Source organism: Ixodes scapularis, unplaced genomic scaffold (genome assembly GCF_016920785.2).
Source record: "Ixodes scapularis isolate PalLabHiFi unplaced genomic scaffold, ASM1692078v2 PGA_scaffold1__304_contigs__length_218370807, whole genome shotgun sequence".
Taxonomy (NCBI): domain Eukaryota; kingdom Metazoa; phylum Arthropoda; class Arachnida; order Ixodida; family Ixodidae; genus Ixodes; species Ixodes scapularis.
Window position 1 is genome coordinate 104,091,911 of NW_024609846.1, and position 26,853 is coordinate 104,118,763.

The following is a 26,853-nucleotide window of genomic DNA, read 5'->3' on the forward strand; positions in this document are numbered from 1 at the left end:
ACCCTCACAAAGCCTGAACGCTGCTACAGTGTGACCGGGAAAAAAATGCTAGCCCTGGTTTATTTCGTCCGTTACTTTAGGCGCTACCTGCTTGTACGGCGATTCACCTGCAGGACGGATCACAGCGCGCTTCAATGGCTACACAGCTTCAAAGAACCGGAAGGCCAGGTCGCCCGCTAAATTAACCAACTCAGCGAGTATGACTTCATCGTTTCGCATCGGCCGGGAAGGCAACATGGTAATGCAGATTCACTGTCCCGACGGCCTTCCCCGACGAATGAAGGCCAACATGTCGCGCTCATGACAGTTGCACAGTCCTCCTTCACCATGACAGACCTTCAAGAAGAACGACGACGTGACCTGCAGCTTTCGCCCATCATCGACGCCCTGCTTGCAGGCATGCCGGCAGGAGTGATTTGTCGATGCAGCGTGGGAGTGCTCTTCCGCAACCGGCAGAAGCTAAGGCTCATCGACAGCTGCCTCGTGTGGGCAAAAACACCAGAGTTAACCCCCGTTCCCGTGATCCCCGAGACATGGATACCGCGGGCCCTAGACTCTGTTCATGATGCATCGGGGGGCGGGCATCTTAGGCGCGCCAAGACACTAAAGAAGGCCGCAGAAAGGTTTTTCTGGATTCGAATGGCACCATGTCTAGCCGACTGGTGCTCCAGATGTGTTAAGTGCTCCGCTCGTAAGGCACCAAACCCCAGACCACGAGCACCACTGATTCAGGAAGCGACCACCTTCCCTTCTAAGCGCGTGGCTATTGACATCACTGGTCCGTTTGCAATGACGGAAAGAGGCCACAAGTACATCTTGGTGGTGAGCGACTATTTTACTCGATGGGTTGAAACGTTCCCTCTGAAGATTCAAGAAAGCAAGGAGGTCGCCAATAGCCTCGTCCACAACTTCTTCAGTCACTATGGGATACCGTAAGCATTACACTCTGACCAAAGCAGAACTTTCGAGAGCAACGTCTTTCAAGCAATGTGCTCAATTTTGGGCATCCGAAAGACAAGGACCTCCCCTTATCACCCCCAGTCGGACGGATTGGTCGAGTGATTCAATCGCACGCTGATGAACAGCTTGAGTGCGTACGTCAATGACATACAGACTTACTGCAACATCAAGCTCCCTCTCGTCATGATGTCCTATCGCTCGAGCGTGCATGAATCGACTGGTTAGAGTCCTCATTATCTGCTCTTCGGTAGAAACATGAATATCCCAGCTGACATGCTGCTCGACATGCACGTCCATACTAACATGGCGTCGACGTACGGTTATGAACATTACAAAAGGCTCGCAACTACGCAATCATGAACGACATAAAAGCAAAGGATGCACAGAAGCGCCACTACGACAGCACAACCAGCGAAGAAGACTACGAACCTGGCAACAGAGTTCTACATTCTCCTGCTGTGCCGCGAGGACAGTCCTCGAAGTTATATTTGCCATGGTTTGGTCCATATGCAGTCCTCAAGAATCTACCTAACGTGTACAGAATCCAGAAAGAAACAGGAAAAAAGGAAGCGGCGGGTTGTACGCCACAACCGTTTGAAGCGGGTAGCCGATAGGAGGAGCCACTCTTATTGCCTCTTAGGACGTTATCACACGTCACGGATAACGACCTGCCTTTCCCTGCACCAGCGCTCAAAGACTTCCCCGATATAATCATCACAGAAAACAAAAATAATGACCAGACTCCTACTCGCCCAGCAGCCCCCCACTACCCAGACATAATAGACATTGAAGGTGATGATCTGTACATCGATGCGGTCGAAAGTCTACCACCGGTACAAGCAGCCGAGGATCCAAACCTGGTCGACGCTCTTGAGAACCCACTGCTGTTAGACATCTTCGACAACAAGCTTCACGTTGACGACCAAGTAAGGGAAAACGGGGACCAGGGCACTGAAGGAGGCCAGCACAATACGCCACCAGCGAACGGTGCCGAACTCCTGGACGACGATCAACTTCCAGTCGTTGTTTTGCCCCCTGATGACGTCACTCCAATGGACTTGCCTGTAGACGTGCCACAGCAGGCAGAGCCAGAAGAGCGATACGTCCTTCGGCCATGAGAAACATTGAGTCGGTTCGCGCGGTATCGCGATTGAGTGCCCTTAGCGTAAGAAGCCTTGTGCCGGGACGGTAACCTCCTCGTAAAGGGGGATAGTGTGATGATGGCTGGTATCGCCACCGCGAAGAAGCAGCACACTCTGGGAGCGCGTGCCAGGGGAACGTGGATTGAGATAAAATGGGTAGCCTAAGACCGAACGCCGTCGCTTCTTGGCCATCACGTTACACCTTTAACAACTTGTAAACCAGACTGCCATGTGCATTTCTTTTTTTCCCTATACATTTTAAATTTTTATGTAGCAGTCGGGCAACATGAACTTCATTGAATTTTGATATAAGTTTGAAGGTTTGATAAAAGTTTGCGATGTCCCTAGTTTGTATAGTTTGTGTTCCTGGTATGACCCTTCCACTGTCCCAGCGGCCGCCGACCTATGAAAGCTGTACATTGACACACGGTCATGTGGCTGTGCCCGTTCCGACTTCTCTTGAATTTCGGGCCTTTGACCCATACCCTGTCTGAAACTCTGTTCCAACTCCGTGCCTTGCAGCGCCCAAGCTGGACAAGGAGCAGGTGGCCCTGCCGGACGGGCCCCCGTGCGGCCCGGAGGAGCCCGTCCTGTCCCCCGTGGACCACCCCGGGGACAAGGGGGCAGAGCGCAAGGGGGGCCCGCCGCAGAAGGGGCGCGACCAGGAGATAGAGGAGTTCAAGAAGTTCAGCACAAGCATCAAGCTGGACGACGGCTCCACCCGGGAGGTCAGGGAGGCCGAGCAGGAGGGGGAGCCCCGGAGCAAGGAGCTGGACGAGGCGGCCACTGCCAAGGAGGAGGCCGACCAGTTGGTCCGCAGGTCCACCCTCAACCCAAATGCCAAGGAATTCGTGCTCAACCCCAATGCCAAGGCATTCACCCCGGTAAGTCATCCTTTCTCTCTTTTTCTGTGCCCCAAAATCGGTGGTTCTCAACCACGGATGGTTTGGGGGCCCCTTATGAAATGGCCGAAGTGGTGGGGGATTCCACCCTCCAGGGAAGGGGGGTTGTTAGATGATTGTGGCAATTAAGGACCCCCATTTGAGAACCGCTTTTCCAAATCAGATCGTCCCTTGTATCGTTATTGCCACTGACAGGATGAGAACAGCAAGGAATTGTTCCAGTTGTCTCGCCTCCAGTGCGAACTCTCTTCCTCTAATGCTTGGTCATGCATCTCGTGGGCCTCAAGCGTGCACGTGCAGCCAATACATGGTGGAAGGCAATGAGCGCGTGCTGGAGGCATTCTCGTTCTGTAGGTGACTGTAGTTCTTTCGACAGCTGTCCTTTTACCGCTAAAGAAATGCCGACCACGTTGCATCGAAGCTAACCGCACTTCGCGTTGAGGTTTAATCTCTGTGGTAGGTGCAGCTTGTGTGCTCGTAGGCCTTCAGTTTGGGTGGTGGAAAGCAGCCCTTTTATGCGGTCATTAGGGGAGCAGCATTCGACCATGGTCCTTAGATTACCTTGACCAGAATTATTATGTCGTGCCGTGTGAAAGTTTCCCCTGGGGACAGACTGAAGCACCAGGGGTGCAGTGCCTACGTTAGGAGGGAACCAGTCTGACTGCTCGGAGAACCTGACGGATGGATGTGGCTTTGGAGAAGCAGCCGCAAAGAAAACACCGGATGCGTCTGCTTTTTTTTTTTTATGAAACCCTACGAATTTGTTGAAAAGATGAACGATTGGAAAAGCCATTTGTACTGAAGACCTAGGGGCCATATTCCAGAATACAGTCCAAGCTCGTTACAACAGACCCGGTTACAACAGACATTTGGATATAACATACCGATTTGTGAAGTTCGGTTGGTTTTCCTCTATGTACCATTGACTGAACTTCATATCTGCATACAACATACTCCTTTTACAACGGACCGAAATCTTGGTCAAAATCAAGGTCTGTTTTATTGAGATTCGACTGTAATTGGCATGCCACGTTAAGGGCTATACCTGCTTTAAACGAGTGCCTAAAATTATTTTAGGTTCCAATTTATTTTTTTTACTTTTATTTTTACATTCATTAGTGCCACTTGCGATGACAAAATTTACTAGGACGGAAACTGTCGAAGTTTAAGTTTATTTAAGGACAGTGGTTTGACTCTTAGAAAAAGTTTCTAATCGACCCTCCTTTTGCGTTTCAGCGTACCCTGCTGCCCCTGACGAGCCCCCCGGGGGTGCGGCTGGGCCAGAGTTCGAGCCCGCTGGTGTCCCATGGCCAGGGGATGGGCCCCATGCAGCAGGGGGGCCCTCCCCCCCAGCAGCTGGTGCCTGGGCAGCACATCATCACCATGGGCCCCCAGTACCTGATGCCGGCCACCCCGGTCAGCGTGGCACAGTTCGCACCGAGTCAAGGCCCACGCTTCCGCAAGGGTGAGCTTTGGGAGGGACGTTTTAAGGGGGGACACTACCCGGAGAAAAAAAGATTCTTCAAAAAACATTGATTTTGAAAAATTAGATATTTACATCCATCTACACCCAGAGAGTATTCCCAGAAATTTTCACTAGTTTACACTGCATAGTTAATTTTTTATAAATTATTTTCTGTCCACCAAAGCTGCAGGAAAGGTAGGGTTTGAAGCACTTTGAACACATTTTTCTCCATTCCACTTTTTTGTATAAATTCCATTTGAGTCAATCTATCGTATGAGAATGAAAATACAGGCAAGGCTCATTCTTCACTTTTCCTGACTGAAATTTAATAAGGAATGCGCCTATGGAGTTTGTTTGTCACTTTATGGATGTCTTTTATAAAAAATATTGACATTTTGTCGGAGACACAGAAGACCAAAAAGTTGACCAATTTCGCAGAAGAGAAAATTGATAGAAATCAATTACTTTTTACAAAAACCTTTCCATAGGCGCACCCTTTAGGCATTCTGATACATACCTAGCGAATAAAGATCTTTAATATTGTGATAGTTTTCTGACGATAGATTAACTAAACAGTGTAGGGGTGTTGCTGATAGAAGCTGCCCCAATTTCCTTCCCAATTATCCGACAGACCTAAAATTTTGTTATGCACCCTCTAGCATGACCACCAGCCTACCCTGTAAATTTTATTAATTTTAAGCCAAGGGTTCAAAAATTGACCCTCCCAGGGTGTGTCTCCCCTTAAAGCAATAGATTTGTGTGACGGCCCTGCATGAACCTTGCTTTCTTGCATTGGTGTCTGTTGCACTGTAGCAAGGCTATCGGTGAGAGTTTCTTCAATGGAGTGTAGCTGCCGGTTTGATGTCGTAGCACATACAACCAATGGCATAGCTTCGTGCTAAGTGGAAGGGGGGGGGGGGTTCAATGACTTGCTGCGTAGGAAGGGGGGCTGCAGAGTAAGGTAAGAACTGCCTACCACTGCCTTCGTTGCATGTGATGGAATGTCTAAGCAAGGCATGTTTACAGCGAAGCTGTCTATGGCTAGGTTTTGGCAGATTGTCTCCGGGGTCAGACCAAGTGTAGACCAACCATTCTGTACAGTTAATGCTGCAGACGCCAGGGCCATACGCGCGCGCCTTCCCGGTATAAAAGATTTGAAGTAAATAACCAAAATATAGTGTTGACAAATGCGTGTGCAAGAGTCCATTTGTTTTGGGTTTTTGCTTTAGAACAGTTACTGCTGCAGACGCCGGCGCCGCACGCGCGTGCCTTCCCCGTATAAAAGATTCGAAGTAAATAACCAAAATAAAGCGTTGACAAACGTGCATGCAAGATACCATTTGTTTTAGGCTTTTACTTTAGAACAGCTACTGCTGCAGATGCGGCGCTACACGCGCGTGCCTTCCCCACGCAAGGCGTCTCTCTCCCCCCCGACATTGCGACGTCGCGCAATGCCGGACGCTCTTCAGCGGCCGCCTTCCGAAGATCGCGCCACTGTCCTTATCAGTTGGACTTCAGACTTCCCATGGATCACACCCGTGTTGTGCGTTCTGAAGAGGACAAGTGGAAGTACGAGAACCGTCGGCATGCCCAGAAGCGAGAATGGGCACGCCGCCAACGTGAAACCGCCATTGTCGCTGCTTCCAGCTCGACATAGCAAATCCCACCAGAGTGCCAGCTTCGCTCTTCACGGGGTGGAAGGGCTCTCAATTTTTCTCAAAGTGTGTGCATTGTGCCACAATGTGAACAATGGCTGAAAGATTTTCTGAAAGATGCAAATGCTAATTTTTTATGATGTGAGCTAGTGTTCTGTGGTGAAATTGCTTTATTAAAGTAAGTTGCTGACCAGTGAAAATGCCCAGGAAAACTATAGTCGGTGACAACTCAAGAGCAGAGTGGCAAATGCTCCTCAAAGGGAATGGTAGCCGTACGCGAGCAAAGCGAATCGCGTCCAAGCCTTTCCGTGATGTCATGATTTTGCAAACCAATCCTGTTTTTTCGTCCGAAAATTTTTTGAACTAGGCAGTCCCCCTAGTTGTTGGAGGCACCGACTTTTCACAGTGCTTTATCAGACACCTTCAAATGGTAAAACGCTACCCAGAAAAAAAAATATTCTTAAAAAACATGGATTTTGAATTGCCATATTTACATCTTCCAACATCTACAGGGTATTCCCAGAAAGTTTTATTTATTTCCGCACTATAGTTTTTATGAAATATTTTTGATCCTTTGATGCTAAAGAAAAGGTAGACGTTCGAGCAGTGTGAATGTGTTTTTCTCCATTTCCACTTTTTGGCATAAATTTCACTTTAAGAAAACTTTTGTTTGGTAACAAGACAAAAGGAATGGTTCACTCATTGTTTTTGCAAACTGGAATTTAATGGGAAATGCAACTGTGGCATTGTCCTTTTACTTTGTGGATGTCTTTTATAAAAGAAGTTGCGATGTTGTTGACAACATAAAAGGCAAAAAACTTAATTTTTCAGTGCAAATCTAACATAAAATAAATTACTTTTTGGAAATTTTGTTTTTGCGTTTGCACTTCTCCAGGCATTCTGCTGAGTGTCTAGGGAAGAAAAATGTTGTTTTACATTTGTTTTTCTAAGCAATGTCAGTGTGTTCCTGATAAAATGACTAATTTCTTTCACAATTCATGTACACAAATCAAACTTCTATTGGCCTTCATTCACAAATGGCAAGAGTACCGCTGGCTCTACGGTTAATAAAGAAGTCTGTGCCTACTGAAATGACACCTTCATAGCAGTATTTATTCATCCGTAATACGTGGCACCCTTGCCAGCTCTCCGTCACAGTCAGTCGCGTGGTAAGCAATGACTGCTATAGCACATGCATCTTCGTGGGGAACAACATTGAGCTGTTACGTGCATGTTTCAGCAGACCGGTACCATGGTTTGTCACCGTGGTACCGGAGCTGGCCCTACCTCTATGTGACTGTGGAGTGCGCGCTTCAAAGCACGGGTAGTGCGGTGACAGTCATGTGATACAGACCTCTCTTTGATGTCGTTGTGAAGTTGACTTTCGAGAAGGTTGTAAAATACTAAAGTTGCCAAGGTTTTTAATTTGTACCTGACATAGAGCGGCCCGGCTATCCTAGACAATTTGAGGCTCAAAAATTTTTTTTTTTTTTTTCCTCCTGAAAGTTGATTGAGAGCTGGCCAGTTTGAGTCACGCTCACTCTCTTCTTTGTAGTCATGTGCCGTTCAGACAGCCACCAAATATGATCGAAATAGTGGGTCATTGAAGGCACACATTCAATATTAAAAAAAAAAAAAAAATGAAACCCATTTTTTTGTGGCTTCTAAAAAGCTGCAAACACATTGATAAAAAAAAAATAAAAAAAAGCTGCACAGCATATTGGAAGTACATGCACCGCGTAATTCTCAAGATGCCATTGTATTGCTGGAGTCGTGGGCTGGACGACTGGACAAAGTGGACTAAGGGATGACGACGGGAGTGGGCCCTCTATTTCAGAACTGTTGTTCGTGGTACCGGCGAATCTGTCTAGCTTTGAAATAGACATTTTTTTACCGATCAAAACAATTAGGGTTTTTTCCGTACGAAACTCCCGCCCACCAAGCTGATTCGCACAGAGACATCGCCGAGTCATCGCCCCTTTCCCTGGCTGAAAACGTTGCTTGTCTTACGAACATGAATTGGTAAGAGCTTGAAAGACGTGCTTGACGTTCGTGCGTTTTTTATCCGCTTCGCATAAAAAAAGAAAAAAGACTTGGTCTGCCGTAGTTACATGACTTCCGGCAAACTCTCTCCTCCTCTACATTTCTCCGTCCTCCCCAGTCCACATGTCATGACCATTAACTCCGTGCTCATGTTTCAGTTTCAAGCAGTTGCGTCTTTTAACTTTATTGAAAATGTATGTAACTGTAGCAAAAAATTGATTGGGTAGTCTTCACAGCCTGCCCGGAACTCTGCCGTTATCTTTTGAACCTTGGGGATTTCATTCCACCCAAATAAAGCGACGCACGCATGATCTTGACGCAGGCAATGCAAAGTTGCCATGTTTACATCGCGCCGCCTTTTGCCTACACTTGGGGGTGCTTCCGAGAGGGTGTTATAAATTGTCTGTTTGTTGCATCCACTGCATTTGTCTCCTTCCCGATCTCGTGGCGTTTCCAGAGCACTATTTCCCTGACAGTGGAGGCACCTCAAACGGGCGGATTATGCTTGCGGGCGGGGCTTCTACTGCTCTTGACTTGTCACCGACTATAGTGTTATGGTTCACTGCCCATGGTTTCAGTGTGTTAGCTCAACCATAGCAACAAATTTGTGCTTGGCAGATACTTTTGTTTATCGTATAAGATGTGTACGCCCCACAAAATACAAATAAGGTTGTTCGTGTTTTATTTTTATTTTCACGTCCATGACATCATTCCCGGGACGGGGGAAACCATTGAAAATTTCGGGAGCTTTGAACCCGTAAACCAGGGGGCATAAAAGAGGAAGGGCAATCTTAAACAAAGACACATAGTGGACAATGAAGACACGACCATCAGAAAAAGATAAAACCTAGCGGACGTTAAAATAGTCGTTGACAAAAAAAATGACCGCATCTCCACGTGGTGAATGATGTTGATTGGGGCGAAGCTCTGGTGGTGCTGATACGCTGAGCCGCAGCATGCCAAGCTTTTCTTTCGTCTTCGTCCATGTCAGAAAGAGAATGTGTGGTATGGAACGTGGTTATATACGCATTTGACCGCGGCGCCCTCTCGTCTATAAACGTTGAGCCAATGCATGCAATGTCGGCGAACCTAACGTTCGCCGGCGCTAGGTTCGCCGGCGCAAAACGATGTTCGTGCCCACTTCGCCACGCTGCGTCACGCTGCAAAAGGAATTGTCAACAGTGTCTATAGTCCGGCGCAGTCTAGCGAGCCTCGACGCGCTCGTCCTTGCTACGCATGCGCGTCGTCATGGCAACCAGGGAAATCGCGTTACCATTTCCGGTTCTTCGGTTTGTCGCCGTTCGAAGTGAGCCCGCGAGTCCTTGTTCCTCGTGTTTAGATCTGCTGTCAACATGAACGTAGACGCTCAAACAAAGAAAAAAAAAATAGCAGCTGTGCTCCTGTGGCGTCGAATACAGCGCCGGAGGAGGCGTACGATGTATGTGCGCGACATCTTCGACAAGCGGGGTTGGGAAGAGGGATCACAGAGCGGGAAGCCCAAATACTGAAAGCATGTGTATGTGCGTGTATGTTTTTGTAGGGTTCGGTGTGTGTGTGCAGTAAATAATCTTCCAGAACACTAGTGGCGGCGTTCCTTTTCGTCACCGGCGCCGCCACCACCGTACCATCGCTTCCCCCACTCAACGCGCATACATACGCGCCTACAGAATACCAACCCTCGCAGTCGTAAACCATCTGTACGAACGAGTGCGTGCATCCACAATATGGGTGAAGGGATTCCCCCGAGGGGTGCTTTCCCTAAACTATTTCTCGCAAACCACCGCAAAAGACGGAGACTTTTTTCTTTTCTTTTTTTCTTTTTCAGTCGTACGCATTGGGAGTGGGCAATTTAAAACTCTGTCCGTCTTTTGTCCAAACCCGTCGCAACGTTTCCATTCTTTTTCAACTTTGTCACATGGTGTTGTTTACTACTGCTTGTCATTTTTGGTTTTCCGTCCTTTCCGCGCAGGTTTGGTCGTCCGACTAAAAATAGCAGCAAAAATAATAGAAAGGATGCTTACAGCATTGACTATCGGTTCCGTAATAAACATATATGTAGCAGTGACAAGCGAGCTGCCATGCCGCGCATTTTGTGGGCTATTCATACTGGGACATAATAGAGCGGGTCACAGCGGGCCCGTGAAAATGAGTGTTGGGCCGGGCCGGGCCGGCTGTCGGAAATAGATAGCGCACCCAAGAGACAGCGGGCCGGGCTGAGACAGGCTTCTAGATATCGGCCCGTGCAGACCTCTCGTACTCACAACTTCACTCGCGTAAGCGAGGATATAATTTGATTAATTTCGGCGAGTTCTACAGGCCGAGGAGACATGGACATGCGAAGTGTCAACTTACCGCTCTTCATGCCGCAGATCGTAGCCACGAACGCCCATCCGTTCTCCTTCCTGAGTTTGTCCCGGTAATCGATGCAGCCAAGATCGTAAAGGCTAGGGCGACCTCTGACTGCCTCAATGAGACGCTCGGCATCACTTGTTGGCAAGTCCATTTCGCTAACGCTCTGGCTCATCTGGCTACCGCCGTGCGCCATTTTGATTTCTCCCTACCCGTCGCTCGCGCAAAGATTTCTGGGTAACGACCGTCGCCAGCCGACGCCGAGATTCGAGCAAAGCCTACCTCGGCGAAACCTTCGCTGACGGTCGCCGAGGCACGCTACGTTGCGTTACGTTCGACTGTCGTCGGAGTATAGACGCTCCCTTTGCAGCAACGTAACGCAACGAGGTCGGGCGCATGCGCCCGTCGACGTTACGTTGGAGTATAAACGCACCTTAAAGGGGCCCACCAACAATTTTTTGACTGGTTTGAAGTTCGCGCTGAAACGGAGCTCCATGAAAGCAGGAACACCGAGGAAAAAAAATATTACACAAATTCGCAATATTTTGTGAGTTATTAGCAAATTAAATATTGCAGAAAACAACTTTAAATAAGCAAAACATAGCGCTTCATGACGTAAAATGAAACAGTTTAGCGATTGGAGCAAAGCGGTTGGCCAATTGGACGCGAGTTTGGTTGATAGCCCGTCGGCCCGGTCGGCTCGTCGGCCATTAGGCCTAGCTGCAACCATCGTAGCTTTGGGACCGGGTTGCCATCATCGATGAATTTACCGTGCTTATCGGATTTTTAGTGCGGATTTGGGTGTCGCGCCGTACGAGGACAATCCACGCAAGCGCCGCGTCTCTGCCTCAGTCCGCTTCGACAGCCGCGAAACACTCGTCTCCCGCAACTCCGCCACCGGAGCCACCTCGGCGAGTAGGAGGGAGAAACTGGTGAGCGGTCCCGTTGGGCACCGGTCCCGTCGCCGCACTTCACTCGAACAGTGAAAAGTCTGTCACAGCACTAAAAGAAAATAAGGATTCCCCTGCCTCCTCTTACTGCTTTTAGTTGACCGGGACCCGGGGCGCACAAGTGAAAATACGATGCGCGTTGTGTGCACGGATCACTTGTCGTCTGCTCGCGATGGTACGTCGCGGACGCCGCTGGAAGGCGCGCATGAGCGACAAGGCGTTGTTTTCGCCCTTTTTGAACTTTACTTTGCAACTTTATTAGCTCTATAAAAATGACTTGTTAGAGAAATAATGACGGTTAACGTGTGATATACTTTATTTCGCTTCAAAATTCCTGGGACGGCCCTCGCCAATCACGAAACCCAGAGAATGTGACGTATTGTGAAAGGGAGCGCCGTTATGCGCGCGCATTCGGCACCTCGCGGCGCCACCGTCGGAGGAGGTGTTTCCGAGTTGTCAAATTAAAATACGATGCGCTAATATTTTCAAACTCTTTCGTTGTCCACTGGGTTTCCGGGACCACTAGCGTGTAGAAACCGCAAAAAAAAGTGGACGCTCAAATACTGTTGGAGGGCCCCTTTAAGAAAGAGAGGTGCATGGACAGGGTCAAAGCATTCCCCCGGCTGGCCTCTCGGTCCGGCAAGATGTTTTACACCTCCACTTTGCACCAACTTTTGGCAAAAGTGGCGGTGCTGTGTTTGGAGAAAGTCTACGGTAAGTGTAACTCTCAAAATGTGGCTTTGGCGTCCGGTTCCAGCAATGCCCTTGGTGCAAGCGCGGCACGATCTCCCGGCCTCGATGCACGTGGCGGCGGCGACGGGGCAGCCCATCCTGGCGCCCGCGGCCATGAACAATGCGCAGCTCATGGTGCAGTACACGCCGCCGCAGGGCATGATGCACCCCTCGGGACCTCCCCAGGCCACCGTGGCCTACCCTCAGGTGGGGGCATTTCCTCACTCGGGGCACTTAGCCGCTTTTCCTGTTTCGCCTCATTGTTTGGCTGGAAGGGATCTGTCAATGTACCGTTAAAGTGTACACCTTGAGCGGTGAGCTGTTTTGTTGCTCCGACCGGCTTGCGGGGGCCGTAGTTTTTACCTTTTGACGGGTTACGTCGAAGCAAAGTATAAGACGATGTCGTTGATCAGTGATGTGGCACATCTTCCTTGAACTTCTTTCTAATTTGGGACAGTCCCAAGCTCACAGCTCTAGGCTTCTCTTCTTTTAAGCCCGCTTCAGACGGGGCAACTTTTCAAGCAATTTTGAGGTTGCTGGCGGGTTTGTTACCTAGCTTTCCCCAGACCGACACGAATTGCTGAGATCGGGTCCGGCTCGAAACGGACGAGCAACTCGAACAACTTGGAGCCGTTTGAAGCGGCCGCAGCCAATCAGGGGCGCGATATTTTCACGTGACACCCCCGTGGTGGTGATGATGACAGCTAAAGACTTGGTTCTGGTTTGAAATCGATCGTTTTTGGAAATAAACCTTTTCAGAAAGATGAGTTAGTATTCTCAATGCCATTCAAAGATATAAAAACATGTTTTTAGCGCGTGGCCGGGCGTCTAAATAGTGAAAAAAAATTCAAAGTGAATGATGATGATAGCAAGTTGTAGCAATTCGGTTGCTGCGTGTGAACGCGGACGCCCCGTGTTGCTGGTGCTGCGACGTCAAGTTGCTGGGTGAAATTGCTCCGTCTGAAGCGGGCCTCAGGAAAGTCTAAAAACTTGTAGATATCTTTGCGCATGTTATTGTTTCACTCTTGTGACATCCTTCCTTAGCGATTTTAGAGCAGCTTTTGTTCCCAGTCGGTCGGAAGCCAATTTACTCAGGTCTCTACTTATGGGGTCTCTGCGTGTTTCATTATAATAAATTGGAAGGCTCACAGTTGCGCTGCTGTGTGCAGCTGTAGTCTTGGTTCCGCTACGGTCACTTACCTGGTGCAGACTAAAAAAAGTTTCTACCGTGGGAGCATGTATGGCAGAACCTTCTTTCAGAGCGCACTCGAGGCATGCTGATCGAAGTACAGCTAAATCATTCTTCGTATGACGATGAACCGCAGCATGTGCTACGAGGAATCCGAGCCAATCCATGGGTCGCATGGTACACGTGGAGTGCCGGGTCGGTTAAAATGTCTCGTAGCATCCGCTGCAATCCGCCGCAAGGTGAAACGAAGTATGGGTAGCTAAAGGGTAATCTACGTGGGACACATGTCAGCCTGGGTGGCTTCACGCTTCTTCGCGCGATGAAATTAGTTTGGGAGTTGTGTCTGAATGGTCTCGGAGGACCCAGTAATGCAGTTTGCGCTTGTTGCTGCTCTGTGCATTGCGGTGGAGCCCGCTCGAGCCTCCTGTCCCTGTCCTCCCTTTCCCTCCTCCCCTGGGGCAGGCTCAGTGCTTTGCCCCCCTGGCCCAGATGTACCCGATGATGGGCCACCACCGGGTGATGTCCCCCCAGCCCATGGGGATGGTGGCCGCCACCCACACGGCCTCTTACGGGGACGCCAGCCACCTGCCCCAGCTTTACAGTGAGTGCTTGCCTCGGCTACCGTTCTGGTCGAGGGAACTCTGTGCGACGGCCTTTGTTCAAATACTTGGCGGTGGAGAATACATCCTACTCCGCTCCTTCATATTAGACAGGCCCGCCTGCATAAACTGAGCACTAGAGATCTGCGCGAGCTTGGGCGAGCCCGAGAACCCGACCCAATCGTCGTGGGAGTCGCGTTTCATCCTCCGCGATCAATTTTGCTTGTAGGTGATTGCTTGGCAAAAGCAGGTTTTCATTTTCTATTCAGAATAACCCGTGTCCTAGATTTTTATGTGCTGGAATTACCAAATGATACCAACTAAACTCTTCTGCATTTACAGATTTTTCCTTCCCTAGAAATTCACCTACCGTAAAATACCGCAGAAGGGCCCATTTTGTTCAACGGCCCACTGTTAGCATGTTTGAAACCTGAGAATTCTGCAAATTATACCGTACGTTAAGCGACCGATTTGACCGGAAAAAGCGCCCATGTCTACATTAATCCAGTTTTAAGTGAAGTGGGCGCTCCCCTGGTGTTTTACGGTACACATAAAATGAATTACTGCTTGTCGTTTCGAGTAAGTGGTAAAGCTTCATAAATCAAACCTGTTTTCTTATAACTACGCAATCATTATAGACTCGGTTCCCGAGCGCGAATAAAATATGGCTTCGTTGACGTTGACATTTTTGTTAAAACGGTATAATTCTGAGTGGAAGGAAATTTGGTTTGCCATGAATCTTGGAATCTAAATAGAAGTTAGAACTTAATCAAAGATATGGAGATGAATGAACAGTAGTGATCTTTTTATCGGCGCCAGGATTCGAACTCCGGCAGTGACCCTGCGCGTGGCAATATTGAAGGGGCGGGGCGGGGCGTTGATTACACGAGGTAAAATTTTTGCATTTACACACTTCGTGCAAATGTAATACAGTCTAAGCTCGTTACAACAGACCCGGTTACAACAGACATTTGGATATAACATACCAATTTGTGAAGTTCGTTTGGGTTTCCTCTATGTACCATTGACTGAACTTCATATCTGCATACAACATACTCCTTTTACAACAGACCGAAATCTTCGTCAAAATCAAGGTCTGTCATAACGAGATTCGACTGTATTAGGTGCCAATATGACACGGCAAGGTACTGTGGCACATCTCCAGTGATGTAGGCGCCCCCACGGCTGGTTGGGGGCGCGCCACAATAATCATGCTTTATAAAAATTGCAAACTATTTTTAGGGCGCTTTCGGGGTGCTTTTTGCTGAAGGAAAAGCTCCCTACGAAGCTCACTCAGCACGAAAAGCAACACAACCCGTCTTAGGTGATATATATTGCTAGTATCAGGCAGGCACGCTCGGGTATAATCCGCGACTACGCATATAAGAACTCGTAGAAGTCCAGCCCCAGTCAGACCGCCGAAGCCCCCTTGCATGGATCAAGTTTCGTTCACGGAGCCAAGAACTCGTACGAAGAGAGACTACCGGACACTCTCAGCCTACAGCACCAGCGTGCACCTCGTTGTGCGGTTCTGTTGCGGATTAAATAAACACATTTACCGGGAGTATGTGAAAATAGGCCTAACCACTTTCATGATTTCACTGTCCGAAAGCGGACCATAGACGACAGCTTGTTTGTTGACATCAATGCATCCGATAGGCGAAGAATGTCCGGGGATCTGCAATTCCTTGACCCAAGCTTCGTCAAGTGTGCGACAGTTCTGTTTCGCGGTTGATAACTTTCGTAACTACCGCAACTACGCACTTGCGGCTATCACGAGAGCAGCCTGGCTTGGCTTGACTTGGCCTGACTGCTTGGCGGCAAAAGAAAACTGGCTTGGTGGCTCGCTAAATTGGACACAGTTTGAGACTCGCGGATCTGAAAATTGGAGGTGCATTGATTACGGGAGGGAAAAAGAAAAGCCAAAATATTGACGCCCGTTGTGGGGCGTGCGTTTATTATGCGAGTAAATACGGTATGCTAACCACTGCACCACACACACAAGATCAGGTAGTCGAGCGTGGAAACGTTTCCCGCACCATCGTGGCTAAGGTAGCGGTACTACTAATTCAAAATGTGTTGCCTGTTTCTCCGAACATTAGCCGAAGGGTAAATTATGGGATCTCACTTGCCACGTTATCAATCCCTTTCTAGACCAGGATTAACTTGCTATCAACTTGCAACCTCACTTCCTTTTTGTTTAGGGTCATCAGATTCACATCTAAAGGGGGCCGGGTTCTACCCCCAACAAGCAATTCCTCGCTTTTTTTCTAGTGAATTGACGAGTGACAGCCGCTTTCGTCCGCAAGAATGATTTACATCATTTTCAGAAAAGGCTAGGAGCCAGCCAGCCATAAGCACTCTATAAGAAAACGGTAGGTTCGGGCCGGGTTCGCATTAAAAATGACAGTCGTGCTCGGCCCGTGTAGGGGCCAGAATGCTCGTCGGCCGGGTCAGGTTCGGGCCAGGACTAAAGGGGGGGGGGGGGGGGGGGGACACTACCCAGAGAAAAAACAATTTTGCAAAAAACATTGATTTTGAGAAATTACGTATTTACATCCATCTACATTCAGAGAGTATTCCCAGAAATTTTCACTAGTTTACAATACATAGTTAATATTTTATAAATTATTTTCTGTCCACCGGAGCTAAGGAAAAGGTAGGTTTTGAGCACTTTGAACACTTTTTCTCCGTTCCACTTTTTGGTATAAATTCCATTTTAGTCAATCTATCTTTTGATAATGGCAATACAGGGAAGGCTCGTTCTTCACTTTTTCTGACTGAAATTTTATAAGGAATGCGCCTATGGAGTTCGTTTGTCACTTTACGGATGTCTGTTATAAAAAATATTGAAATTTTGTCGGAGACACAGAAGACCAAAAAGTTGACCAATTTTGCAGAAAAGAAAATTGATAGAAATCAGACATTTTACGAAAAACTTTCCATAGGTGCACCTTCTAGGCATTCTGCTACATATCTAGCGAATAAAAATCTTGAATATTGTGATAGTTTTCCGACGATAGATTAACTAAAACAATGGATTGGTGTTGCTGAAAGAAGCTGCCCTAATTTCCTTCCCACTTAACCGACGGGCCTGAAATTTTGTTATGCACCCTCTAGCATGACCACCAGCCTGCCGTGTAAATTTCGTTAATTTTAAGCCGAGGGTTCAAAAATTGACCCTCCCAGGGGTGTCTCCCCTTAATCGGGCTGGTCAGGTCGGGCCTTAAAAATCCGGCTCGATCCGATCTCTACTGGACATTGCAAAGCGTGAAGCTACTAAACTGAGAACTTGCACGTGCTTGTACGGACGCAAGATGCAATTGACTTCTCAACAGCATTTGTAAAGACTGCTCGGTCTGTGCTCAGTCAGCAATAAGAAATATGCCCTCTTTCTGCACCATAAAAGGAGCGTAGATGCATGCTTTTGTAGTCACTGGCAGCTAAATAATGCGGGTCGTAGCGAGTCGTGAGCCGCTTATTATCGCTAGGCTGCCCACGAGATTGCGTCGCCAATAACAACCCGAAGAACAAATCAAGAGAGATTATGAGTCCTGCATTTCTAAAGCTGTTCTGCCGCATTCCTCTGGACCCTGGTGAGCTCTCCCGACACAGCGGTGCCCCCCTCTTCACCCCCGCAGTGTCGCACCACGCGGTTCTGCAGGGCGGCCAGGGCGGGGGCGGCCCCCCTCCCCACTCGAGTCCCCCGACCCCCGGGGGGGGGCAGCACGCCGGTGGGGGGCCAGGCTCCGACACCCCCCGTGGTCTACCACCAGCCCCCCGGCCAGGGCGGGGCCGGAGGGGGCCCCCAGGGCTCTGGGGGAGGGCCCCAGCCCCCGCTGGTTCTGGTGCCCCACTCTGGGGGGGCTAACACCCCGCCCCACCTGATGCCCCACAGCCCCATGGTGCCCCCGCAGCTGGCCACCGCGCACTTTGTGCACCACCAGGGTGAGAGTTTGTGTCCCTCTTCGTGCAATGCGCCTCCGCTGCCCCTTCCCCCACCGCTCGTGTATGCGGGCAACGCCTTGCTGGGGAGAGTTTGGCGGCGTGTCTTGGGGGCCGGGTTTCGGCTCTGGACAAGGTCGAAAGCCGTTCCGGTACCGCGTCGCCTAAAAAGCGGCTCCTTTTTGGCATTGGCTCTTTGCAGCCGGAAGTTTCATCACGACGTTGCCGGCCATTGGAGTTATCGTAAACATAGGCCACACTCCTTTTCACTTCACGACGGACCACATAGGACGCTACAAATTATTGAAGCCAATGGAATGCTGTGCAAGTGTCGCGTGACCTTCGGGCAGGGCAGTGCACGGGGTTGTTTGTCACCCGATACCTTCACGGCGCTGGGATGGCTCATAGCATCTGCTCTGTTCCGTTGTGAGGTGAAACTGAGTATAGGTATTATCTGTCCCAAAACTCATACATGCATCATAGGTAGATACCGCAGACATTTGCACCGTATTTGCCATTGTTGCTGCATCACTGGTGCATGCACGATGGTCAAGGAGTGGGAAATCAAAACTGTGGCTCAGGACTTTTTCGTCGAAGTTCAAAATCAATAAAGTAAAAATCATTAAAAAAAAGTTTATTATGTAGGAAATTTAGTTTTATCAAGATTAAACTGCCTTTCTCTTTCGAAGAGAGCTGTATCGGAGGCTTCTGTAACGTACGTGCCGTAACAAATGGTTAATTACTATTTAAAGGGACTCGTAATTTACGCCGCAACTTTGCCTCCTTGCCGTGCCTCGCCGAGTCAGTAAATATGCTAAAAGCATTTTTTGCTCGACCCGTCTACGACTGGGTAATTGTGCCGCATTGCTCTCTCTAGTCCGTTCTCCAATCTGCTCCATGGGGCACGCGTGTGTATGCTAAGCAAACTCTCTCCACCAATGGCTCTGCCAGAAATCTGCTTGCTGCACCCCACCTAGGCACTTGATAAGATGTAGACATGCGGGGAAGTGCCGGTGGGCTTGGCCAGAGGGCGGTTAGGCTCTGTTGGAAGCCACAGCTTTTGCCCATGGTCTAGGACCAAATGCCACAAAAGCGGCGAATTTCAGTTTTAAGTTACTGAAAATTCGCAATGCTGTTTTGTGACGGATTAAATCGTCACATAAGGTCATTCTGCTAATACTTGCACATAAAAAAAAAAAAAATTGCATAAAGCTTTGTGACTGTCCAGCAAGAGGTGGCTCTGGACAGCGTCTAGCATGCCTCAATCCAAGCTTGCCATGGTGTGTTTCCTTCTTTTGGATGCGGCGTCTCCCCTGTGGGATCAAATGCCACGAGGAGAAAGATTGCAGGCCGGAGCCCGAACGTGCGGACTCTGTGCCATCCCCCCGGTGCGGCCCTATCCGAGCGTTTCCTGGCTGTCTGCGGCTTGCGCCTTCTCGCTGCTTGCGTTGCGCAGAAGACGGCGGGTGTGCCTAACCACTGCTTGGTCTGGGGGAAGGAGGACTGGTGCCCGGGGTCATGTGTGGTTGTTCTCTGCTTCCGCCGCAGATCTTTGGACTGGCCTGTCCTGTCACTCTCCTCCGTGGCGTTTGGTCCCCGTTTCCATCTCGGGCACGCGCTCCAACCAGAGGCATAGCAATGTGAGCAGGGACTGCCAAGCACCTGGGTCCGTCTGCACAAAGTGCACAAGCTTGTTCTTGTCGAACGGTCGGAATGCTCCAAGCGAGTCGGTTAGCGCGCAGGGGACAATGACACGCTTGTTCTCGTGTGCAGACTGTCGTAGGTCCGGAGCGGCAGGGCGGGGTAGCCAAGGGAGTACGTGATTCGCTGGTGGGCTTTTGGCTAGGGGCGGGGATTCTTCTAGCGCTAGACTCTTTCTGTACCTTAGCGTTCGCTTCGCTCCAGTCTCGTCGGCCAGAACGCCGGATAGCCTGCGCTCCGTTATACATATTGCGTGCTATGCAGTTGCAGTTCTTTCGATGGAGTGTTAGATGGCTATTCTGCCAACTGAACTTTAATGTTTAAACAAGATTGGGCATCTAAGTACCACAGGTGTACGAGGTAGCTGTCAACCAGGCGCTGCTCCGTTAGTCTGGGAAAAGGCTATAGAGTCCTAGCTGGAATTTTCTGAAAAAGATCGCCTTAGCCAGCACCCATGAAGATTTCTCATAGGACGACATGTCTCTCTGTTTGCAGTGGACGTATGCTAAGACTTAGTTTTGTTGCACTTTTATCTCGCATGCATGCGTACGCCGGGCCCTAGAGCTGCGCCGCTGCTCTGGGTGCAACAACGGGTAGAACCGAGCCAGTGCACTGAGTAGCACTGGCGGCAAAGCTGGAGGGACTGCTGTAAAACGGAGCGTAGTAGCTCATCCAGGCGATCTGGCTGGCCCATACCAATGTCAGTGTTAAAACTTTATTATATGCTTTCTGGAAGGCGATTTGTAAGCTTTGTAGCAATGTGCATGTGCATGCTCTTGGTAGCCTCTTTCGTAGTTGAGTTGCTCTGGGTGTTGTGTGCTCTTTTGGCCAAGGTTGTTTTGTTTGCTTTTATAGTGACGGCTCTGTAACGGTGTTGGCTTCTGATTTGTGACTTGTTGAGTCTTTTGGTATTGACCTTGGAGGAAGTGAAAAAGGTTTTTATTGTTTTCTTCTTTCACGTATGTGTGGTTGACACTTGTTATGGAATAGGATAAAGTGGAATGGAATAGGATAAAGTTCTGGCTTATGTCCTCTATTCATAGTAGGTTTAAAGGGAATGCTGTTAAAGTTTTGGTGGGGACAGGTTTCCATAAGATTTACATTCCAATAGGCTCGACATTTTGTAAAGTATTTTCCTGTGATAGGTTTCCTTTCCAGAAAACATTAAACTCAAAGCTAGCTTACTTGCTGTTACGTGTAGTACCACTCTTGGGACTTTTTCAAAAATTTAGACGAAGAAGGCCAATATTGCACTTGTATACTCTTTTCGATGCAACATGTCATGACGTGCCAGAACTTTTACTTCAATCCCTTTTTACCTTGGGACAAGTATGAAGCAGAGGTGACAAGTGCGAGTTCACGGCTTCAGGATATGTTTCAACTGCGTGAAGGTTTGCTTCTCTGACGCAGATTCAAAGGCGAGGAGCTCATGCTCCTAGCCTTTGCTGCATACTCATCTCAAGACTAAACTGAGCGTTTTGGGCCTTGGAAGAAATACAGAAAAAGAAGGGAGACAGTGTAGGCAAGCTGGGAGGTTGCAGTTAAATGTATGATGTCACACAGCATTCACTATGAATAGAAGGGAATTTGGATCTTTGATTTTGCATTATGGTGTCTGTGATCTAAAGGCAAAGCATATTGTTAATGAAAGACAAGTACTGTTGCTGAAGAGCGTTTACATGGGGCTTCAGTAGATGTAGTTAGTTTAAAGTGGCCAAAATGTCAATGGAGCTTCCCTTTAAGATTAGCTATGTCTATGGTGCTCCATGTTTTAAGCTAGTTCAGAATTCACGATGCAGGTCCTTACTATAGTCAAATATTTAAGGCGGGATTGATACTTTGTCACTGTTGTAAAGTTAAACGAAGGTACCTTGGGGACACAGTTTGAAGCGGTGCTTTCTCGCTCACATCTGAGTGATGTAAATATTTTCTCTTAGATGGAGGTGGTTGAGGCACAGTTCAGTAAAAGCTAGCTGCCTCTGCAGGGCCACTCTTGCTTCCCAAAATGTTTTCACTTGCTCCCAGTGCTTGGAACATGCATGGGTGGAGAAATTGCCACGGAGACTTTTTTTACTGCTTTGTTGGGTCTCTGCAAGCAACCTTAACTGTCTCGTGACAGCACGCTTGGACTTTTTTTTTTTTTCTTTTCTGCTGCTTTTGGCTATTGCGCAACTTCCTTTCACCCACTGTACATGTGTTGTCGGAGTGTCTTTTTTCACCCCTTCCTATTTTTTTTTTTTTTAAAGAATTTGGAGCCATCTTTTTTGTCTCCCTTTAACGAGGGGAAGCAGGGAAGGTTGTTTTAAGTGAGGGTTTGGTTTTGTGAAAGGGGAGGGTTCTTGTTGGAAAAAAAGTGAGGGAGTGATGCTTTTTCTTTTTTCTTTTCTGTGTGTGCGTGCGTGTGTGGTGCCGTCTCATTTCCTTGACTATCTGTGTTTTCTGTTATTTTAGTGTTCCCCAGGCTGCTGCCACCAGGTAATGCCCAGTGCAACTAGTCACACCTCCCTAGATAAGAATAGAAATCGAAGGCATGCAGTATCCTGACCTTTTCCCCTAAAAGCTTTTTTTTTTCTTCTTGCTACAGTTTATCACATGTTCTTGCAGTAGTATTTACGTGAGGTCTTCACTTATTTCGAAAATGTGCAGACATTGGAGTGATGATTGGTGTTGAAAACGGGAGTTTTCAGTCTTCATAAAACCGGGGCAAAATGGAGGTCCAACACGCTTGCAACTTTAACTAATTTGGGACTGTGAGCTCACGTTACGTAGGCGGGTCTGCGGTTCATTTCGTGCTTCCTAAAAGAATCTCGTGCAGTTGTTAGTCACCGAATTGGAACGTTGGAATGAGGCAGTCAGTGCCAAGTACCTGCTTGACATCTAAAGTCTTACTAAGCTGCAGAAGTGTATTGACTCTACTGTGTGAGGGCTTTGCTGAAGGCACATGTGCAGGAGCTATTGATGTCTAACCTATTAGAGTAGTGCACCGGAGACAGGGTGGGAGAGCGCCAGGCAACACCATCATCACGACAACCTCCGCCTGGCACGTCTTCACTTTAACCACACGGTGGACACGAAAAAGCCGTGTACTTTCTCTCTACGAGGTCGTAACCAATTAACATTACGGCAGTTGTAAAGAGAGAGGGACAGTGTTGACAGACATCGTAATCTTGGAAATGAGACCATTGCATGAGTGGATCTCGTTTGCTTGCTTGGTCGTCATGTGTAGAGTAGGACTATGCGCTGCAGTTCCCTCTCTGTCCCTCCAACAACGGACCATCCCAGGGGATCGATTGTTGCAATCAGTTATTTTTTATGCAAGTTATAAAAAAATATAACTACAAGTGCTGTTTAATGCTTCCAGGTCTTTAGCTTCTTTGGCTAGAATTGCCAGATAAGCTTGGCTAGCCCACAGATAAAGCTCGCGCTCCTTGCTTGCGAACCCATGACGTGCTCCGTTGCATTGTTCCAAAAACTCTGCAGTTACACCTTTTTTTTTTTGCTGTGAATTATTATGGGTATTTTCAAAATATTTTCTTCCCTTTTCTGTCAATAAATCTTTGGTGGCTTTGTATGCGGGTTTTGGCAAGCTGCAAAGTTCATTGTTATCATAGGCATGAAAGTATTTTAGAGCTTAGCTCTTAGGCGCCCGTTTCCTAGTTGAGCGGCGTCAGCGTAACCGCGTGATGTCACGCGTGACGTCGCGAGGGTGACAAGTGATGTTACGAGGGTCACCCATGATGTCAAGAGGTTCACGAATGATGTCACGAGGGCCACGAATGACGTCGCAAGGGTCACGAGTGTTGTTACGTGTGATGTCACGAGTGACGTCACGAAGGTTACCAGCGACGTCACGAGGGTACATGTGACGCCATGAGGGCTACGAGTGCCACGAGTGACGTCACGAGGGCTATGTGCGACGTCACGAGTGACGTGGCCCTCGTAACGTCACACGGGCATACCCTCCCCTCCTCCTCCTCAAGAGCTGCGCTCTAATTCGGCCTTACAGAAAGTTGTAAACGTCTTTCATTTTTTTTTTTTATATTATTAATAATAGTAGTAGCCTGGAAGCACTAATATAAAAGTAGACTTTTTCACAGATTTTAATGCAGATTCTTTTTGTACAACTTTTCCCGAAAACCAAGTTGGTGCTCCTTCTTTTATACATCAGTGACGCGATTGCTGCGCCATTTTCACCAAACTGCGCCAAAGCACTTGCCCTGCTACATTTGGCCAAAATGGTGTCAAAGCATCCTTTCACTTTATTAGTCGTGAACATATAATGAATCGGGCCCCAAATAAATGGGCACCATTACATGGCTGGATTGTTACGGTAGGCGAGTGCAAATTTCCAACACTTTCTGTTAATATCTCCTCAAATAACATCACATACAATTTGATCTCTGCATCAAACATTGACAGTATTGGAAGTTTTGAAATATTTATCATGCGTGTTTTTCTGACTGGATGGGTTAGCATCGTTGAGTTTGCTTGTCACCGCATACTAGGCGTTGCAATTTTGCATACTTCGCTTCGCCGCAGTGCACCCGCGTGCTAAGGGGAAGGCACTCCCCCAAAGCGGGATGTTATGGTTTCTGCAAAATATTACGGCTAGTATATATATGATTGCAATGTTCTGACGGTATAGGTTTCACATTCAAGATTCATCAGGGATACTTGAGTGTTACAAGAAAACTTCTATGAACTGCTTCATGCGTTTATTTTTTTGTCAACTCTCATTTAGTTATTACTTCTATATAGGTTCCATCCATGCAATGGCACAGGGAATTCTGAAGATTAAAACTAAATTAGCTGGAGCAGTAAATGAAGCCTGGCAATACCCTAAACATGTCACTGGGATTCTTTTTCTTTTGTTTATTAAATAAAACATATGTATTGTTACATACATTTGCATATAGCAAACATCAATTATGGTGCTGGAAATGGTTTATTTCAGTGGACTATACTCTTGGGTTTACATTTAATTTCATACCTAAAATAACCAGGCACAGCGGTTTTTAATGCCCTTCAATCAGCATCTTGTTATTGCGCCTTGCACTTCCCTGCGCAATTAAACTGCTAGCTAGGGAATTAAACCTGCCATTTATTTGATGCCATCAAAAGGTTGCAGATAAGCAGGAAGGCAAGGTAGACATGAGCACCTAAATCTTAACATGATATTCCAACTGATATGAATAAAAATGCAATCTGTGCTTATGCTCCAAAAGTACTTACTGCTGCTCCAGCATATACTTCTGGCTGCTCCAAAACGTGCTCCAAGATCCCTTGGACTAATCACATCACCGATATATAGGATGGTGCAAGTCACCAGACTCTTATCTAAAATAGACTGTAAAAATCGACACCTCCAAGTAGAAATCTAAACTTCGTCAAAGGTGTAATTCACAGGTCGGTTTTTTCTTGTAAAATTACAAAGCGTAGCTCTCTTTCTGTAAAAAATAAGGCCAAGGAACTTGCCAGGGTCTACGGCAGGCAGCGACGTAGACGACAGGGGTTCAGTAGCGGGGTGTGTTTGGCGTTCATATTGATATATGGCGCTACCTCCTTATCGCGACCACCGTGGTTTATTAAAATGAATATAGTCTTTTTAAAATGTACCTTCGGTTAAAGAATAAATGCGAACAATAAAAACAAAACTTAAAGCAAAAAAACTCGTCTGCATAACAGCGGCACTGTTGCTGCCAACGGATTTTGTCTGCATGTGGTTTGCTTTCTTTCGCTGGTCGGCTGCACCTTCAGACGCTGCTCCCCACGCCATCTATTAATACTAACGCCATACACACCCCGCTACTGGACTTGGTCTTCTGGGTCGCCGCCCGCCGTAAACGCTGGCAAGTTTCTTGGCCCTATTTTTTACTAAGAGAACTACTATGCTTTGTAATTTTACAAGACACCTTTGACGAAAAGTTTAGATGGCTACGTACAGGCGTCGATTTTTACGGTCCATATTAGATCGAGCCTGGTGACTTGAACCACCCTACATATACCTGGGTATTGGGACACTAGCCTGTTCTTGTGGTCAGCATTATGAACATTGGGAGCCATCAAGCACTAGAAACATGCTTTCAAGCCAAATGAAATTACGGCCTTTTCTATCCGAGTGGTCTAACAATTTGCCGAAGCCGTGCAAATCCCGGACGGTCCCCTTGTGTTACCAATACTTGCACTTCATTTTTTTTTTTCTTTCTTAGTCCAAAATCAGCGATTCCTTTTCCCCTGGGATGGTTCGTTTCTGGCCTAAGCTACCTTGCAGCTACACTCTAACCCCCATGCATGGACTTGCTTGCTCTAGCGCTAACCGAATCGACTCTAGAAGAGGAGGGCTTACTAAAAGCCAGTCTCCGGACTTTGCGTCGACGTCATGGTTTTAACCTCTTTGTTCTCTCTTTGCTTTCTTTTCAGGAGTATGAAGAAGTCTGACGACTTTAGGTAAAGGAAAAAAATAGGCAGTGCTAGAGGAATTAAGTTATTGCGCTTGCCCCCCTTCCCCCCTTCAACTCGCCCAACCCTCCTTAAAAAGAACTTAAAAAAATATGAAAAGCGTAAACTTAATTTAATGCTTAAAAAACAGCATTCAAAAGGATGCCGGACCCCTCAAAAAGCTAAATTTGTCCGATCATGGAAGAGAGTAGCCTCCTTTGCCCCGCAAGCGACGAGTCTCGGCCCCGGGCCGCCAAGTTCCAGCCCGAAAGCAAGAAGGGAAAAGAAAAAGGAATGCTGCTCCAGTCTGCCGAGGCTTTCCAAGCAAAAAAACTTCTCTGTGAGCCTGACAGCAGGGCAGTTTCCACACTGGACTCCTTGTAGGCAAACAAATGAGAGAGAGAGAGAAAAAGGAAAGAGAACATTTACTAGTAAAACAGAAGCGGTGTGTGTGTGACATCATTTGCTCGGGTGGCTGGCGGGGGATGAGGGCAGTTCTCTTGCACATGAAGTAAGAGTGTACAGACCCATCTGCAACACTGCTGCATCGCTTTCTGGCACGCTTGGACTGGTAGTCCATTGTTGGGCGGTCCATGGACCCAGTGTGTCTAGCAGACATGGGCCTACGTTTATCACTGTTTCCTAATGCTTAGTGCCGTGGTGCGACGTTTGGTTTGCCAGTGCAGTAGTTGAAATCGTGTTGCACAGTTGATTTCCCACAGGTTGTGGCTAAACTGACACCATTTCACCTTAATGCATTGTACGAAATTAGCGAAACACCTA

At 47.9% G+C, this 26,853-nt stretch overlaps 1 protein-coding gene across 1 annotated transcript in view; it reads left to right on the forward strand.

Annotated features, from left to right (window-relative positions):
* LOC8036208 (ataxin-2-like protein) overlaps positions 1–26,512 on the forward strand; it is a 66,148-nt gene extending 39,636 nt beyond the window's left edge. The window contains 9 exon segments of the mRNA XM_040214276.3: positions 2,625–2,986; positions 4,241–4,469; positions 12,224–12,405; positions 13,850–13,988; positions 17,628–17,701; positions 17,703–17,934; positions 19,480–19,597; positions 22,084–22,107; positions 26,053–26,512. Coding sequence (XP_040070210.1) covers positions 2,625–2,986; positions 4,241–4,469; positions 12,224–12,405; positions 13,850–13,988; positions 17,628–17,701; positions 17,703–17,934; positions 19,480–19,597; positions 22,084–22,107; positions 26,053–26,083 — 1,391 coding nt within the window. The 3' untranslated portion in view covers positions 26,084–26,512.
* The last annotated feature ends 341 nt before the right edge of the window (positions 26,513–26,853 follow it).